This window comes from Lampris incognitus, chromosome 8 (genome assembly GCF_029633865.1).
Source record: "Lampris incognitus isolate fLamInc1 chromosome 8, fLamInc1.hap2, whole genome shotgun sequence".
In the NCBI taxonomy this organism is placed as follows: domain Eukaryota; kingdom Metazoa; phylum Chordata; class Actinopteri; order Lampriformes; family Lampridae; genus Lampris; species Lampris incognitus.
In genome coordinates this window covers 50,626,325-50,644,499 of record NC_079218.1, presented here as the reverse complement: position 1 = coordinate 50,644,499, position 18,175 = coordinate 50,626,325, and the positions used below count along the sequence as shown (strand labels likewise).

Below are 18,175 nucleotides of genomic sequence, written 5' to 3'. Positions count from 1 at the left end.
CGCGTCACACGGCACCTGTACTGCCCTCTGATCTGGCGCTGCAGAGCGGCTGCGTTCAAGTAACACCACTCAGCGCCGGTTGAACATCATGAAACTCCATTTGATTTTTCGCAAACGATAATCTGCTTATTGAACCGACGTGTTGCCCTCGTCTGGATCCCTGAAAGTTCACCACAGGACGGCAGAATCAATGAAAAAAGATGCCGCATGTTGCTTAGTCGCAGTGTTTCTCAACCCAGTCCTCGAGGACCCCCCATCCTGCAGGTTTTCATTGTAACCCTGCATAGGTAGCCCCGCTTGTACTTACTCGACCAATCATCTCGCCGCACTTAATTATGCAAGGTGTGCAACGTCTGACAAAATGCATTGCTGATTGGTTGAATAACTACAAACAGGTACCTATTCAGGGTTGCAAAGAAAATCTGCAGGATAGGGGGTCCTTGAGGACTGGGTTGAGAAACACTGACTTAGTGTTCGCGCGTCTCTGTGGCTGACAGGCTCACTTGATAAACTTGGAAGGGACCCGGACGTTCTTTCGGGTCGGGTGAATCTTAAATAAGCTTGTTTGAAACGACACGTCTCCTTCGCTGCAGGACCGTCAGCGGGTTTTACCCCCATAGAAGATCCTCAATGTAGAACGCGCACGACCTCGCGTGGCCAGCGTGCGCCACATCCCCGAGCCCCGCTAGTCAAATACTTTGCTGCTATAGCTACCCTGTATTGTGAAGACATTGTGAAAGCAGGGTTAAGCTGATCAGAACCCACGTATGATTACGTCGGTCTTAACTTTGGCCAAGTGAGTTCGTCTCATGAGCACAGAGGAAAAACAGATTAAGGAAATTAACGTAAAATAAAACGGGAGGCACACCGCCGCTTTAACTGCGCCCATTTGGGACGCGACGCCCAGCCCGTTACTAGGGACGCAAGTTTGGTTGCTATGCTAAGGACCAGTGCTTGTTTGCTGTCTACAGTAAAGCCGGCGTAGAATTCTGTTTCGTTTACGGAAATAAATAAGGAAATCGTGATATATCGTTAAACGACCAAAATAAAACGTCACCCGGCACCAAATGTATAGCGCTGGTAACTAAAAACATTTTTTCTGTGCCTTTTGTAATTATTATGAAACGGCGGATAACGTTGGTCGCTCGTTGCCGAGTTAGAGTTTAGGGGAAAGCAGCGCGTTGACGGCAGCTTTTCAAAGATCAGTTTATACGTTCACGACCGAAACGCAACTGGAGACGTTACGGGTTATACGTCACGTTAAGCGTCACAATCTGACAGGGGTCGCTGGATAAAAGAGTAATAATTTTTTTTAAAAAAAACCGGTCCCGCGTGCAGCATTTAGCCCAGCTGTTAGTTTGTTATTTGGGGGGGGGGGTCTGCTAGATGTAGTAATGGCGCGGCCGCCCTCGTCCGCTGATATGAGTTCGCGTTACCACGTGTTGGAGCTGGTCGGGGAGGGATCCTTCGGACGTGTTTTCAAGGGCAGGAAGAAGTATTGCGGACAAGTAAGTACCTGCTCTACTTGCTAAACAGCCACATCGCTGAAGTACTAACATCAAGTTTGAGTACCTGGCCAATCAACTACTACTACTACTACTTTCGGCTGCTCCCGTTAGGGGGCGCCACAGCGGATCATCCGTTTCCATTTCTTCCTGTCTTCTGCGTCTTCCTCTGTCACACCAGCTACCTGCATGTCTTCCCTCACCACATCCATAAACCTCCTCTTTGGCCTTCCTCTTCTCCTCTTCCCTGGCAGCTCCATATTCAGCATCCTTCTCCCAATATACTCAGCATCTCTCCTCCACACATGTCCAAGCCATCTCAATCTTGCCTCTCTTGCTTTGTCTCCAAACTGTCCAACCTGAGCGGTCCCTCTAATATAATCGCTCCTAATCCTGTCCTTCTTCGTTACTCCCAGTGAAAATCTTAGCATCTTCAACTCTGCCACCTCCAGCTCCGCCTCCTGTCTTTTCATCAGTGCCACTGTCTCCAAACCATATAACATAGCTGGTCTCACAACCCTCTTGTAAACTTTCCCTTTAACTCTTGCTGGTACCCTTCTGTCGCAAATCACTCCTGACACACTTCTCCACCCACTCCAACCTGCCTGCACTCTCTTTTTCACCTCTCTACTGCACTCCCCGTTACTTTGGACAGTTGACCCCAAGTATTTAAACTCAGATGCCTTTGTCACCTCCACTCCTTGCATCCTGACCATTCCACTGTCCTCTCTCTCATTCACGCATAGGTATTCCGTCTTGCTCCTACTGACTTTCATTCCTCTTCTCTCCAGTGCATACCTCCACCTCTCCAGGCTCTCCTCAACCTGCACCCTACTCTCACTACAGATCACAATGTCATCCGCGAACATCATCGTCCATGGAGACTCCTGTCTGATCTTGTCCGTCAACCTGTCCATCACCATTGCAAACAAGAAAGGGCTCAGAGCCGATCCTTGATGTAATCCCACCTCCACCTTGAACCCATCTGTCATTCCAACCGCACACCTCACCACTGTCACACTGCCCTCATACGTATCCTGCACCACTCCTACATACTTCTCTGCAACTCCTGACTTCCTCATACAATACCACACCTCCTCTCTCGGCACTCTGTCATAAGCTTTCTCTAAATCTACAAAGACACAATGCAACTCTTTCTGGCCTTCTCTATACTTCTCAATCAACATTCTCAAAGCAAACATCACATCTGTGGTGCTCTTTCGTGGCATGAAACCATACTGCTGCTCGCTGATCGTCACCTCTCCTCTTAACCTAGCTTCTATTACTCTTTCCCAAATCTTCATGCTGTGGCTGATCAACTTTATACCTCTGTAGTTGTTACAGTTCTGCACATCGCCCTTGTTCTTGAAAATCGGTACCAGTATGCTTCTTCTCCACTCCTCAGGCATCCTCTCACTTTTCAGGATTGTGTTAAACAATCTAGTTAAAAACTCCACTGCCATCTCTCCTAAACATCTCCATGCCTCCACAGGTATGTCATCAGGACCAACTGCCTTTCCACTCTTCATCCTCATCATAGCTGCCCTCACTTCCTCCTTGCTAATCCGCTGAACTTCCTGATTCACTATCCCTACATCATCCAACCTTCTCTCTCTCTCATTTTCTTCATTCATCAGCCCCTGAAAGTATTCCTTCCACCTTCTTAGCACACTCTCCTCGCTTGTCAGCACATTTCCATCTCTATCCTTGATCGCCCTAACTTGCTGCACATCCTTTGCAGCTTGGTCCCTCTGTCTAGCCAATCGGTACAAGTCTTTTTCTCCTTCCTTAGTGTCTAATCTGTCATACAACTCACCATACGCCTTTTCCTTTGCCTTTGCCACCTCTCTCTTTGCTTTACGCTGCATCTCCTTGTACTCCTGTCTACTTTCTTCATCTCTCTTACTATCCCACTTCTTCTTTGCCAACCTTTTCCTCTGTATAATTTGCTGTACTTCCTCATTCCACCACCAAGTGTCCTTGTCTTCCTTCCTCTGTCCTGATGACACACCAAGTACCTTCCTAGCTGTCTCCCTCACTATTTCTGCAGTGGTTGTCCAGCCATCTGGCAACTCTTCGTTACCACCCAGTGCCTGTCTTAACTCCTGCCTGAACTCCACACAACAGCCTTCCTTCTTCAACTTCCACCATTTGATCTTCGGCTGTGTCTTCACTCGCTTCCTCTTCTTGGTCTCCAAAGTCATCCTACAGACCACCATCCGATGCTGCCTAGCTACGTTCTCCCCTGTCACCACCTTGCAGTCTCCAATCCCTTTTAGATGGCGCTTTCTACATAAGATATAGTCCACCTGTGTGCACTTTCCTCCACTCTTGTATGTCACCCTGTGTTCCTCCCTCTTCTTGAAATATGTATTCACCACAGCCATTTCCATCCTTTTCGCAAAATCGACCACCATCTGTCCTTCCACATTTCTCTTCTTGACTCCATACCTTCCCATCACCTCCTCATCACCTCTGTTCCCTTCACCAACATGTCCATTGAAGTCCGCTCCAATCACCACTCTCACCTCCTTGGGTACCCTCTCCACCATGTCGTCCAACTCACTCCAGAATTCTTCTTTTTCATCCATCTCACACCCAACTTGCGGGGCATATGCACTGATAACATTCAGCAATAAACCTTCAATTTCCAGCTTCATACTCATCACTCTGTCTGACACTCTTCACCTCCAACACGCTCTTGACATACTCTTCCTTCAGAATTACCCCTACCCCATTACTCCTCCCATTCACACCATGGTAGAAGAGTTTGAACCCACCTCCGATACTCCTGGCCTTACTCCCCTTCCACCTGGTCTCTTGCACACACAGTATGCCTACCTTTCTTCTTTCCATCATGTCAGCCAGCTCTCTCCCTTTACCAGTCATAGTGCCAACATTCAAAGTTCCAACTCTCACCTCCACATGCCTACCCTTCCTCCTCTCTAGCTGCCTCTGGACATGCTTTCCCCCTCTCCTTCTCCTTCGCCCAACAGTAGCATAGTTTCCACCGACACCCTGCTGGTTAACAGTACCGGTGGCGGTCGTTGGTAACCCGGGCCTCGACCGATCCGGTATGTAAGTCTTATTTATGATCCGCATATTTGATTTGGCAAAGATTTTACGCCGGATGCCCTTCCTGACGCAACCCTCCCCATTTGTCCGGGCTTGGGACCGGCACTAAGGATGCACTGGCTTGTGCATCCTCAGTGGCTGGGTTTACCTGGCCAATCAACAATAAGGGTTATACACGATCATAGTGTGTTGTTATTGTAAACTACTAATAAGACCCGTTAGTTAACGGGTCTGCTTCTTTAGCCGAGCGGTTAGTGACGTCGCCTTGTGGCGCAGTACACGTCGTATCGAATCCCGCACCGGGCAAGAAATTAACCGGTTACATTATGTTCTTCCTCCGCTGAATAACCAGTTTTGGGTCATTTTTGACTTTCTGTAAGTATTCCATGAATTGCCTCGTCTGGCCCAATAAAGTTGAACCATCGATCAGAGTTGGAATAATGCAGCCACTCGTTTTCGTCGTTTTGTCTTTCTGACGTGCTTTTCAAGCAAATGTCACGTTAGGTCATCTACTCATATATTTTCGTAATGTGTGTGTGTGTGTGGTGTTAGTATAGATAGCGGGACCGAAAACTAAAGCACTTATGATCCTACTTCTTTTTGGAGGTGGTAGGTATTGTCTCAGAGAGTAAGGGGAGAATCCCAGAAAATTACAATTATGCATAATTATGAATTTTTCTAAAAATGGCTAAAAACCACTTTTCTCGGCATTTCAGATGATTCTGAGCATCTTTGATTTTTTCACCTACAGTGCATCCAGAAAGTAGTCATACCCCTTCACTTTCCCCACATTTTGTTATGTTACAGCCTTATTCCAAAATGGATTAAATTCCTTTTTTTCTCATCAATCTACACACAATACCCCATAATGACAAAGCTAAAAAGGTTTTGTAGAAATTTTTGCAAATTTATTAAAAATAAAAAACTGAAATATTGCTTGCACATAAGTATTCACACCCTTTACTCAATACTTGGTTGAGGCACCCTTGGCAGCGATTACAGCCTCAAGTCTTCTTGGGTATGAAGCTACAAGCTTGGCACACCTATATTTGGGGTATTTCTCCCATTCTTCTCTGCAGATCCTCCTGAGCTCTGTAAGGTTAGATGGGGAGCGTCGCTGCACAGCTATTTTCAGGTCTTTCCAGAGATGTTCAATGGGGTTCAAGTCTGGGCTCTGGCTGGGCCACTCAAGGACATTCACAGACTTGTCCCGAAGCCACTCCTTCGTTGTCTTGGCTATGTGCTTAGGGTCGTTGTCGTGTTGAAAGGTAAACCTTCGCCCCAGTCTGAGGTCCTGAGCGCTCTGGAGCAGGTTTTCATCAAGGATCTCTCTGTACTTTGCTCCATTCAGCTTTCCCTCGATCCTGACTAGTCTCCCAGTTCCTGCTGCTGAAAAACATCCCCACAGCATGATGCTGCCACCACCATGCTTCACTGTAGGGATGGTATTAGCAAGGTGATGAGAGGTGCCTGGTTTCCTCCAGACGTGACGTTTGGCATTCAGGCCAAAGAGTTCAATCTTGGTTTCATCAGACCAGAGAATCTTGTTTCTCATGGTCTGAGAGTCCTTTAGGTGCTTTCTGGCAAACTCCAAGCAGGCTGTCATGTGCCTTTTACTGAGCAGAGGCTTCCATCTGGCCACTCTACCATAAAGGCCTGATTGGTGGAGTGCTGCAGAGATGGTTGTCCTTCTGGAAGGTGCTCCTATCTCCACAGAAGAACGCTGGAGCTCTGTCAGAATGACCATCGGGTTCTTGGTCACCTCCCTGACCAAGGCCCTTCTCCCCCGATTGCTCAGTTTGACTGGGCGGCCAGCTCTAGGAAGAGTCCTGGTGGATCCAAACTTCTTCGATTTATGAATGATGGAGACCACTGTGCTCTTCGGGACCTTCACAGCTGTAGAAATTTTTTTGTACCCTTCCCCAGATCTGTGCCTCGATACAATCCTGTCTTGGAGGCCCACAGATAATTCCTTTGACTTCATGGCTTGGTTTCTGCTCTGACATGCACTGTCAACAGTGGGACCTTGTATAGACAGGTGTTTGCCTTTCCAAATCATGTCCAATCAATTGAATTTACTACAGGTGGACTCCAATCAAGATGTAGAAACATCTCAAGGATGATCAGTGGAAACAGGATGAACCTGAGCTCAATTTTGAGTGTCATAGCAAAGGGTGTGAATACTTATGTACATGCAATATTTCAGTTTTTTATTTTTAATAAATTTGCAAACATTTCTACAAAACCTTTTTCACTTTGTCATTATGTGGTATTGTGTGTACATTGATGAGAAAAAAAAGGAATTTAATCCATTTTGGAATAAGGCTGTAACATAACAAAATGTGGGGAAAGTGAAGGGATGTGAATACTTTCCAGATGCACTGTATATAAAAAAAAATTCTGGGACTTAGAAATGTTTTGGCATTATGCAAAATATATGCATTTTTGTAAAAATGCACTTATGATCCTAATTTTTTTGGAGGTGGTAGGTATTGTTCCAGAGAGGACCAGAAAAATAGCAGAAAATTCAAATATAATTATAATAATTATGCATAATTATGCAAAATATGCATTTTCTAAAAATGGCTAAAAACCACTTTTCTCGGCATTTCAGATGATTCCGAGCATTTGGGGGGAGGGAGTTGGAGTGGGAGGGGGGTTTAGGGGCAGGGGGAAGGCGGTTAGCTGGCAGGATGAAGAGGAGGGAGATTTAGACGGGTGGATAACCAAACTGCTACATTGTAGCGGGGTTCTTCTAGTTACGTATATAATCCTATCAGGAACACTTTACTTGTCATTTCGTTTCCCACAGCCCACAGCAGCGCAACACAGAGACAAAAACAAATCCAAAAAGCCTATTCGTTTGTTCATGTCAGTGTACGGCTGGTTTGCATTGCTACGTTGGTTCAGCGGTTGTTCATCTGTCACCCGAAGGTGGTGGCTCTCAAGTTTATCCCGAAGGTGGGTCGCTCTGAGAAGGAGTTACGAAGTCTCAGGAGGGAAATTGAAATCATGAGAGGACTAAAGCATCCAAATATTGTCCAGCTGTTTGACAGCTTTGAGACCGAAACAGAGGTATGTTCACCATGGTCCATGCATGTCTTCCTTTAAAAATTACATTTACAAACAATATAGAGTAAGGCTTAGTGGAAAAACAGTTCAAAACAATCCAATTTGGTCCCATGTGGGATGTTTGGACTTGTTTGTCGGCTTGTCTCTACTCTGTGTTTGTGGTGGTAGTATAATGACTGTAAACCTCATTTGTTTGTGATAGGTTGTGGTTGTAACAGAGTACGCGGAGGGAGAGTTGTTCCAAATCCTTGAGGATGATGGACATTTACCAGAAAGTCAAGTATTTACCTCAATTTCAGTTTGCTGAAGTAAGGGTTCAAATTGGCATGCCATCTTAAACCCTTTTCCTCATATGGTCTACGTGCACTTCTTCCTCTCCCTTAAGGTCCATGAGATTGCCTGCCAACTGGTGTCAGCTCTGTATTATTTACATTCACATCGAATTCTTCATCGTGACATGAAGCCCCAAAATATTCTGCTGGGAAAATGCGGAGTGGTGAAACTATGTGATTTTGGGTAAGTAGATTTAGATTTATTTTTTTTTAACAAAAGAGAAAAAAAATCTTGAGTACATATGTGATGTAATCTCCCTTTAGGTTTGCCAGGGCTATGAGTGTCTCTACCTTGGTCTTGACCTCTATCAAGGGAACACCCCTGTACATGGCCCCTGAGCTGGTGGAGGAGAAGCCATATGACCACACCGCTGATCTCTGGTCTCTAGGCTGCATTCTTTATGAGCTCCACACGGGGGCACCGCCCTTCTACACGAACTCCATCTTCGAGCTGGTGCAGCTTATAGTGAGAGATCCAGTCAAATGGCCAGACACTATGAGCAATACCTGCAAGGTACAGCATGACTGCAGTATTTTGTAGTTTCCACTGGCCAGAATGTAGCCATGTCTGGCATGACCACAGCTAAGCCAGCTGCATTTCAAAAACATGGCCATACCAGGTCAAACTTGGTCACAGTCTTTATTATAAATTATTAACAGTATCAAAAATGAATTTAAAATTTTATGCATAATCGTGGATATGTTTTGTTGAGCATTTTGTTTCTAACCATTACCTATACCTAAGTTTATATTGCTTTGTGGACTAAGTGATTTTGAAAAGAGTAAGTTTTGGTGTTGTTCCATGTAGTGCTGGAACTATGTCTGTTTTACAGTATGTGCATGAGACAAAACTTAACAAGTAGCCATGCAAATCATACCAGAGCAGACCACAACCAAGTTGCCTCCAGCCAGGCTGAAGAGAGCTAAGTGAGTTAGTACCTTACTGTTTTCCCTACGTGGGATTTGCCTCTATACGATGACTTGCTGATTTTGCCATGGCAGAGTTTGCTTAAAGGTTTGCTGACCAAAGATGCCCAGATGAGGTTGTCATGGCCAGACCTCCTGTATCACCCCTTTGTTGCTGATGGCGTTTTAGGTCAGGAGTTCTAACATGAATTCTAACATGAACAGTTCTAATATAAATTCTAATTGAGGTTGTCATTGTATGGATGAGATTGGTCACTATTTAAGGCTATGTTTGTGTAAGACTTCTTTTGTTGTTGGTTTTTTTTTCAATGATGGTGATGATAACAGTGCAGTCAGACGCCAGTGTTTCCAGGCCCCTGACAGTCGCTCCCAGCCCTGATGTACTGGCACTCAAGCGCCAACAAGTAGTAGAGAAGACAGTGACTTCTGGAGAAAGCAGGTTATTGCGCAAGGCTCGAGAACAGAAGGACAAGACAAGTAAACAGGTAAGTGGTGACGGTCTAATTCGCCAATTGTGACCCATCCAGCTAGCCATCTAATATCTATTCCCACTTAACCCAGTTTAGGGTTGCGGGGGGCTGGAGCCTTTCCCAGCAGACACTGGGCAGAAGGCAGGGAGACACTCTGGACCCTGGCCAGTTCATTGCAGAGCACTCACTGATGTATTCATCGTAAATAATGTCAATCTCAGAATTTTATAGCCCACCTCTAAACTGTTCTGTGTATACCATGTAGAAGTGGAAACATGAAGCGGGAAATGGAAGGGCCAGCTCATCTGCAGCGAGGGCATTCCCCAAAGCCAAGCCCTCCACCTCTACCTCAGTCACCACAAATCATTTGTCTCAAGACACCAGCCAGGCAACAATTGATCCAAGCCCCAGCTCAAAGGATCAAGCCAGTGTGACATCAAAACACAGGTTTCTGGTGCACCCATTGTAAAACAGGAGTTCACAATAAGACCAAGTCAAAGAGGACATGTGATTTGCCTTTAGTGCAGGTGGTACCTTTACAGATGATGCCCTTTACTTTGCAGGGGTCCAATCAGCAAGGACTATGAGCGGGAGTTCCCCTCTGTTGATGTTGGGCCTCGATTAGTGCGACGGCGTAGTCAAGACAGCCACACTACCTTGTGTATGCAGGTTAGTACTCCCGTGGCTTCCTCTGATAGCAAAAGTGAAAGAGATCGGGCGTCTGGGTAGTGTGGTGGTCTATTCTAATAAATCTACTTTGGCCAAATCTGGTAGTTTTCCTCTGACTACTGACAATTCTATAGTTCCTCCATCACCTCAGGTTAAGAGTCTGGGTGTCATCCTGGACAGCACATTATCTTTTGAAGCTCACATCAACAATGTTACTCGGTCTGCATACTTCCACCTACACAATATTAATCGTCTTCAGCCATCGCTTACACCTAACAGCACCACCATACTCACTCACATCCTGGTTACATCCCGTACTGACTACTGTAATTCTGTCCTCTTTGGTCTTCCTCTCAAGTGTCTTCATAAACTTAAATTGGTCCAGAATTCAGCTGCGCGTCTCATCACCAGAACTCCTTCCATAGATCATATCCCTCCTGTTCTTCAGCAACTCCACTGGCTCCCTGTTAAATACCGTATTGACTTCAAGATCCTGCTCCTCACCTTTAAGGGCCTTAATAACCTAGCTCCTTCCTATCTTTCTGAGCTCCTTCATATCCACACGCCCTCCCACACTCTCAGATCCTCTTCTGCTCTCCAACTCACTACACCATCGGCCTGCTTGACTACCATGGTGTCTAGAGCCTTCAGTCATTCTGCCCCCTGCCTATGGAAGTCTCTCCCACAAGACCTTCACAACACTGACTCTCTTTCAGCCTTCACATCCCATCTCAAAACGCACCTTTTCACACTGGCATATTCAGTCTGATACATGCCTCATTGAGTTTTGTGCAGATGATGATTTTATACTTATCTGCTTATTAACCTGCTTTGTTTTGATTTTATGCTGTCTGATACAGTGCTCCTTGTTTTTTACTGTCTTATGTAAGGTGTCCTTGAGTGCTCTGAAAGGCGCCCACAAATAAAATGTATTATTATTATTATTATTATTATTATTATTCTGTTGCCTACCAACACGGGGATTGCCGGTTCGAATCCCCGTGTTACCTCCGGCTTGGTCAGGCGTCCCTACAGACACAATTGGCCATGTCTGCGGGTGGGAAGCCAGATGCGGGTATGTGTTCTGGTCACTGCACTAGCGCCTCCTCTAGTCGGTCAGGGCGCCTGTTCAGGGGGGAGGGGGAACTGGGGGGAATAGCATGATCGTCCCACACGCAATGTCCCCCCCGGTGAAACTCCTCACTGTCAGGTGAAAAGAAGCAGCTGGTGACTCCACATGTATCGGAGGAGGCATGTGGTAGTCTGCAGCCCTCCCCGGATCGGCAGAGGGAATGGGGCCGCAACCGGGACAGCTCGGAAGAGTGGGGTAGTTGCCAAGTACATTTAGGGAGACAAAAGGCGGAAATTTTTTTTTTTTTTTTTAAAGTGAGAGATCATCTGCACTGAATTTTCTTTGGTTTGTTTGTTTTCTCATATTGTGGAGTATAAAACACAGATTGTTTTGTGACGGCCAGTTTAAATAAATAAATCCTGCTGGACAGCTGTGTTGTGTATGCAGTACTGAGTGTCCTATCCATCATTCGTTGTTGAGTCAGGATGTTGACAGTGAAGAGGAATGGGAGAAACTGGCCCTAGAAACAGACCCGAGGCAGCAGACCATACCGTCAGACCACCAAGCCGTTATCCCTCAGCTGAAAAACAAGCTGCTGACGCTGAAATCCCAGGTAGGGAGGTTCATGTAAAGTTTAATTAAGCTGAAACTGATCCCTATTTTTGCAACAGCTTTTATTCTCGCTCTTCTGTCAGCTAGTGGATGGGAATCTGGAAAAACCACGGCAGACACGCCAGATGTTGAGAGTCTTGTCCAACCTAGTTCTGACATCCGATCCTGAGAAGTCCCGCCATGTCGGCTCTGAAGTTGGCTTACCCAGTTGCCTCTTTGATTTGGTCCACGATATTGTTGAAAACCCCGTGGTTATGAAGGTCAGTGCTCACAGGGATGGGAGCGTCATTGGAATTGGCTTGTGGGTTGAACTGACACAGGCAAAAAGTATGATCGACGGTAACTTTCTGGTGCATTTTCCTCCTCTCTTGCTTTTCCAGCAACCCTGCAGTGTGGCGGTGTTGGGAGAAATAATTGCGGTGCTGCTGACTTTCTGGGAGCGGCATTACGACTGGATGCAAGCAGAGAGCAGGTCTAAAAGTTGTTTTTTTTTCCCAGTCTGTCAGTTAAACTTGTATTCACCTCCATGAGACTATGTGCATGCCCTGAGACCAACACGAACCATTCATCACAATCACTTTAATGATATTGCACTATGAAATGGCTCATCAACTCTCACCGTAGACTGGAGGAACTCGCCAAGCCCTTCATCAGCATCCTTAATCGATCATTACCCAACCGTTTGGAAGTGAGTATTCGTTAATCGGATTAATATGTGCGTGCTGTACATGTTGATGGATGATGGGTGACAACGGTTGTCTTTCAAATCTGTCTTTTACCCTCTTTACCCCAGTGTCTTTCTGCCTCAGTTCTGTCTATGTTCACATACCACGGGTTCTCTGTGGACGTTGACATGGATAATTTGACTTCCACACTGCAAAACCTCCTTTTGGACTCTGATGAGGTAGCCGATCCACGTGGAGTGGTTTTGTGTTGTATGCCTTGACATGTTTAACATTTTGTAATGTGATTATGAAGTGATGTTATCCGGTCTGAGCCGCTTTGTTCCCTCTGTCCCTCTCAGCCCCAGCTTCCCCTACCCTCGGGCTGGGGACTATACGATGGCCTCCTGTCTTTGCTGCTACACAAACTCTCTGAGGTCAGACAATGAACCACAACTGCTGGAATGACTGAGAGATGTACAAAATCTGGTCATGTGTGCTATGAAGTTGTGTTAGTTTAAGCTGTAATCGAACTGAGATGTCATGGCCTTTTCTTGTTTTGTTTTTCTTTTCTTTTCTTTTATCAGAATGAAAATGGCCCACTGTCTTCATCTTTAGACCCGGGAATGTTGCTCAGTCTGTGGAGAAGAATTGGGACTTCACTAGAAAAGACATTGTCCATCACGGACATCTGTTCGGCAAATGGTACAGTGTCCTTTGAATATTTGGCCCCATTGAAGGTTGTTGGATACCTGCTGATGTGGGATTAAAGGGCAGTGGAATTGCAGACAGGACGGCTAAAAGATCACTAAGTATGAGGCCTATAATTGACATACCATGTGGGAAAGGGGAAGGTAATCAAAGCACTAATCAAAAATAAAATATTGGAAGTTTGGCAGAAAAAGTGGGATGAGGACAGTAAGGGCAGAACATACAATAGAACACAAGGTAGAAGTAGAAGAGAGGAGGTGGTTTTATCCTGGTCAAGGTTTGATCACACTGGTTTAAATGAGACTATTTCTATAGGGGAAAGTAAATTCACAAGTGTGCGCACTGTAATACGACTGAAAATGTGGAACAGGTGATAACTGCACTGTGACAAATATAAAGAAGAGCGGGTAAGGTTGCACCAAAGGGTGAGGGAGAACGGACGAGGATGGAATTTGGAAGGGATATTAGGAACAAATGGAGATACGGTGTGGGAAACACAGAGAGGGGTAATGGTTTTGTTTTGTTTTGTTTTTTTTAAATAAACACCAGATTGTTTAATAGAATATAGCTTCTTCTTTTTTTTTTTGACTCGTGTAAACTAGATCCTGTTGTACAGTGGGTGGCGGTATGACTTAAAGTTGGTATTGCAAGCCACCAAAAAACACAAAGGAGAAGAATGACCGTTGAGAGGAATTTTAAAGTATTCAGTATTTTACAAGAGATTGTCCTTTTGCCATCAGGACTATATGCCTTCCTGTCTGCCATGCTGGTTATCTTCGCCAAGGATCCATACTCGTGTGCCCCTCTGTTCTCAGAGAAGGAGTCGTACTGTGTACGCACCCTAGGCCTTCTTCTCGACACTGATTGGTTAGTGTTCATGATCATTATCTATGTAGCAGATATTCACTTTCCCCTAGAGATTTTTTTTCCCCACCAGACTTGAGGTGGCACAGTCACCAAGGGTTTGGAGCGATGAACAAGATCTCTTTTACAGTGTTCACAGGTTCTCCGAAGGGACTCGTGTAAGGCCTCAGGAGGACGGGAGTCTTGACAGCTTGTCAGTGTTGAGCTGCCACTTGCTTTGCTTTCCGTTTGCCCTGGACCTACCTTCAGAGACCATGTCCAGGATTCTTCAGTTATATGACAGCTGTGGCATTGTTACAGGCCTCCTGCAGGTTAGAGACTTGTCCAGTGTATACTTATCTGACTGATGTAGCAAACATCATACCGATGCAAGTGATTAGAGCTCTTGCAGTTGGCACACGCAGAACACATACTAACATCGACTGTCTCTACCGTAGGGAGAGTGTCATGTTGTTGTTTTTATGCTTTCTGATCAGCATTGACCTAGCAAGTTGTTTTGTTTTGTTTGTGCCGGGGCAGGTGGTCAAGTCCCTTCCTCCTCAGCTATTAGAGCTGCCAATCTCATTGTGGGGACGTCTGCTCCTGTGTGACCCTGTGAACTCTGTCCCCCGCCTCAAAGCGGCTGCCGGGAGCAGTGGCTTCTTCAACTTCTCCAGCAACAGCCAGCCCATTGCCTCCAGAACTCAGACCACGGCAGCTAGAACTGCTAGCTCTCTGCTCTCCACCTTGCTTCAGCAGGATGCCTTATGGGACTCTGCCGTAGAGCTCTTAACCGTGCTTTCACAGGTCACTCGTTGCTGCCCTCGGCCCGACTGCTTTCAGCTTCACTTGGAACCCATGGTGCTGCACCAGGCCCTGGTTCACCCTTATGACCGGATAAGGGCTGCCACTAACAATTTGCTGGGAAACTTGGATCCATTTATGCCCACTGCACTGCCTACCCTGCACCCCGGCATTTTCAACGACATGATCAACTGTCTTCATGATCCCTGTATCCCTGTCCGCAGGGCGGCTTGCAGGGCCCTAGGGAATTGGTTGGGATTTATCGGGGAGACAGGATTTAAAATTTCTGATGAAAAGGGCAATGACGGTACAGAAAAAAGCAAAACAAGGGACAAAAATAAACACGTGAGCTCAAGTGTTGAGGCAGGAGTACATCTGGTCCCAACACTAAAGAAGGGAGGGGACCAGGACGAGATGAGCAGGTGGACAGAAGAAGCCAAGAGGGTGTCCACCATGCTGCTGCCCCTTATTACTGACCCCGATGCTGTCACACGTCGCCACTGTTGTGCAGCGCTGGGAAATCTGGTCAGCATCTATGGTGGGGCGTCTTGGGTGTTGGAGAAAGACATGTGCTGCCCAATTCTGACGGCGGCGTGTTCGGATTCGCACCATGCAGTGAGACAAGCTGCGATTGCAACACTGAGCTTGTACAGCCAACAGAGTGCAATACGGCAGGTAAGTTCATTCAAAAGATAAAAGGAAAGGCAGATGAGTTTATTTTTATCTGCCTCAGGTCCTGATACATCTGAACCATGTGTCAGTTATACTGCAATATGACACTCTTGAATTACCTAAGCATGGAATAGTAATTTTCTCCGAGGATGAAAATACATCACACTAATATCTGTTATAGATAATATCTCAGGCCGCACGGTGGCGCAGTGGTTAGCACGGTCGCCTCACAGCAAGAAGGTCCTGGGTTCGAGCCCCGGGGTAGTCCAACCTTGGGGATCATCCTCTGTGTGGAGTTTGCATGTCCTCCCCGTGTCTGCGTGGGTTTCCTCCGGGTGCTCCGGTTTCCTCCCACAGTCCAAAGACCTGTAGGTCAGGTGAATTGGCCGTACTAAATTGTCCCTAGGGTGTGGGCCCTGTGATGGCCTGGCGGCCTGTCCAGGGTGTCTCCTCGCCTGCCACCCAATGACTGCTGGGACAGGCTCCAGCATCCCCACAACACAGAGAGCAGGATAAGCGGTTCGGATAATGGATGGATGGATGGATAATATCTCAGTTCGTCTTCACATCTGTAAACTCCTCGCTATAATCGTTTTGTTTTGGACGCATTTTTGCTTAACTCATTTTTGTCTGAGCGTTGCTTTGTGGGTTAACATATCCGACAGTGGTTTAGCTTACAGGGCTTTTCATCTGCAGGGTTGTCCTTCCTTCATGCATGCGCTGACACTCATACATGAAAAAACATTCATGAAAATAAAACCAGTCATTCACTCACTCATTGTTTATGTTCTGTTTAAAGGTGCTGACATCGCTTGATGCACATAAGAAGCTGCTGCAGGCCTCCCACAATGCACCTCCACACTGTGCCTACCAGCATCTCATCGATCAGCTGAGTGACGGACCGCAGGCTTCTCTGAAGAGCTGAGGCTGCGGCTCACACACGCGGCGGTACTGCTGTCCGAAATAAGCAACGGAAATCAAGTAGACCTACACTTTATCCGCGGTTCTGTTTTTGCTAAAACTGTTCTTGTTGAGGAAATGGACTTCCCTGCGTATATAAAAAGCAAAAGTATAAATCAATAAAACTAAATTTAACCTCTCTTAAATTGGGGAATGTTAAATTGGATGCTCATCCGACCGTCACTCAGCGTGACCTTTCTGCTCTGAGACGAATGCGAGTGTTGACGTGTGTTTGTTTCCTGTCTTAGTGTTTGTTTTCTACTACATGAGACTGTGTCCGGCACAGGAAGTCAACACACAGTGGTGTGTGAGTCCACACACACAACCACATGGAGAAGCGTGCAGCATTTTTTTTGCACGGACAGTTCCCTTCTGTCGCTGCGTGAACGAAAGCCGCCTTGTTTCCATCTGTCGCTTGTCTGATCACTTTTACCCCAGACCCTTGCACCACTCAGGCGGACATCGGGTGTGTGTAACGCGACGTTTTTTATGCAGTGTTGAAAACGGCACGTTTTTGGTTGTTAAGTGTTGTTGTCCGTTTCCACGTATGGAGACGTGCTGCTGGAGCCGCGGTGCCGTTACAAGCAGAGGTTCCTCTGACGCTAATAAAACACATCCATCCATTATCCAACCCGCTCATCCTGCTCTCAGGGTCGCGGGGATGCTGGAGCCTCTCCCAGCTGTCACCGGGCGGCAGGCGGGGAGACACCCTGGACAGGCCGCCAAGCCATCACAGAGCCCACACACACACACACACACAGCTAGGGACGATTTAGTACGGCCTTGTTATTTCTAACGTTAGAAGTTAGAAACTCTGGAGCTATTCGAAATGCGGAAGTCAGATTTCACGGTCAGTACAGCGCTGAGGAACGTACTGCTGCAAGTGACCACACTTATCAACCCCGCTTGGTTACACATCCACATGACAAGCGGCAAAGTACCTTTACCGCCAGCCAGTCGCTACATGCCGGTAAATTTAGTCTTTGGCAAGCAGATTAAACCAAGCACGTTAGTTTGCTGTCACTCGCCTTGACTTAAGAAAAATATTCAAATGTAGGGCGGCACGGTGGCGCAGTGGTTAGCGCGGTCGCCTCACAGCAAGAAGGTCCTGGGTTCGAGCCCCGGGGTAGTCCAACCTTGGGGGTCGTCCTCTGTGTGGAGTTTGCATGTCCTCCCCGTGTCTGCGTGGGCTTCCTCCGGGGGCTCCGGTTTCCTCCCACAGTCCAAAGACATGTAGGTCAGGTGAATCGGCCGTACTGAATTGTCCCTAGGTGTGTGTGTGTGTGTGTGTCCTCTGTGGTGGCCTGGCGGCCTGTCCAGGGTGTCTCCCCTGGATAAGCGGTTCGGATAATGGACGGGCGGATATTAAAAAGTAACTAAGATATAAAATGTGTGTAAACAGGGTGTAAGAGCAGTACATACATATGTAAAGTGAGATCTGTGTACAGAAGTGACAAGTAATAAAATACAACACACACATAATCGTTAACGGTAAAATGAATCCGTCTTCTAACGAGTGCGGTACCGTGGCGGATCAGACGAATTCGGTTTCGGTCATCGTTAAATCCTCGCATCCTGAGAGGGCCTGGTGTAGTGGCAGGAGAGCCGGTCCGCGCCCCGTCCAGAGGCCGCCGGCCCTACGACGGTTTTACCTGTCACGGTTTTCGTAAGACAAATCAGATCGGCCGAGCGCTGAAAAACCACAACGGACCGCAGACCAACTCCAGACACAATCACTTTATTCTGAACGGAAAAACAAAAACAATGACACGCATCGATGACACACATG

The 18,175-nt window shown here is 46.6% G+C and overlaps 1 protein-coding gene across 1 annotated transcript; it reads left to right on the top strand.

Annotated features, from left to right (window-relative positions):
* The first annotated feature begins 1,379 nt into the window (after positions 1 to 1,379).
* stk36 (serine/threonine kinase 36 (fused homolog, Drosophila)) lies at positions 1,380 to 16,489 on the top strand. Its single transcript, XM_056284349.1, has 21 exons — positions 1,380 to 1,508; positions 7,515 to 7,655; positions 7,855 to 7,932; positions 8,038 to 8,168; positions 8,249 to 8,498; positions 8,987 to 9,080; positions 9,239 to 9,403; positions 9,663 to 9,828; positions 9,945 to 10,050; positions 11,607 to 11,735; positions 11,818 to 11,994; positions 12,115 to 12,206; positions 12,359 to 12,422; positions 12,528 to 12,638; positions 12,759 to 12,833; positions 12,984 to 13,101; positions 13,848 to 13,974; positions 14,102 to 14,282; positions 14,491 to 15,099; positions 15,151 to 15,429; positions 16,226 to 16,489. Exons 1-21 carry the CDS (start codon positions 1,395 to 1,397, stop codon positions 16,349 to 16,351), a joined length of 3,333 nt encoding a protein of 1,110 aa, XP_056140324.1. The 5' UTR covers positions 1,380 to 1,394; the 3' UTR covers positions 16,352 to 16,489.
* The last annotated feature ends 1,686 nt before the right edge of the window (positions 16,490 to 18,175 follow it).

Excerpts from the sequence above, each read along its gene's own strand:
- stk36 (XM_056284349.1), top strand. The coding sequence starts at position 1,395 with ATGGCGCGGCCGCCCTCGTCCGCTGATATGAGTTCGCGTTACCACGTG. Across the intron at positions 12,639-12,758 it reads TCCTTTTGGACTCTGATGAG|CCCCAGCTTCCCCTACCCTC; the intron begins GTAGCCGATCCA and ends TGTCCCTCTCAG. Across the intron at positions 13,102-13,847 it reads GGACATCTGTTCGGCAAATG|GACTATATGCCTTCCTGTCT; the intron begins GTACAGTGTCCT and ends TTTTGCCATCAG.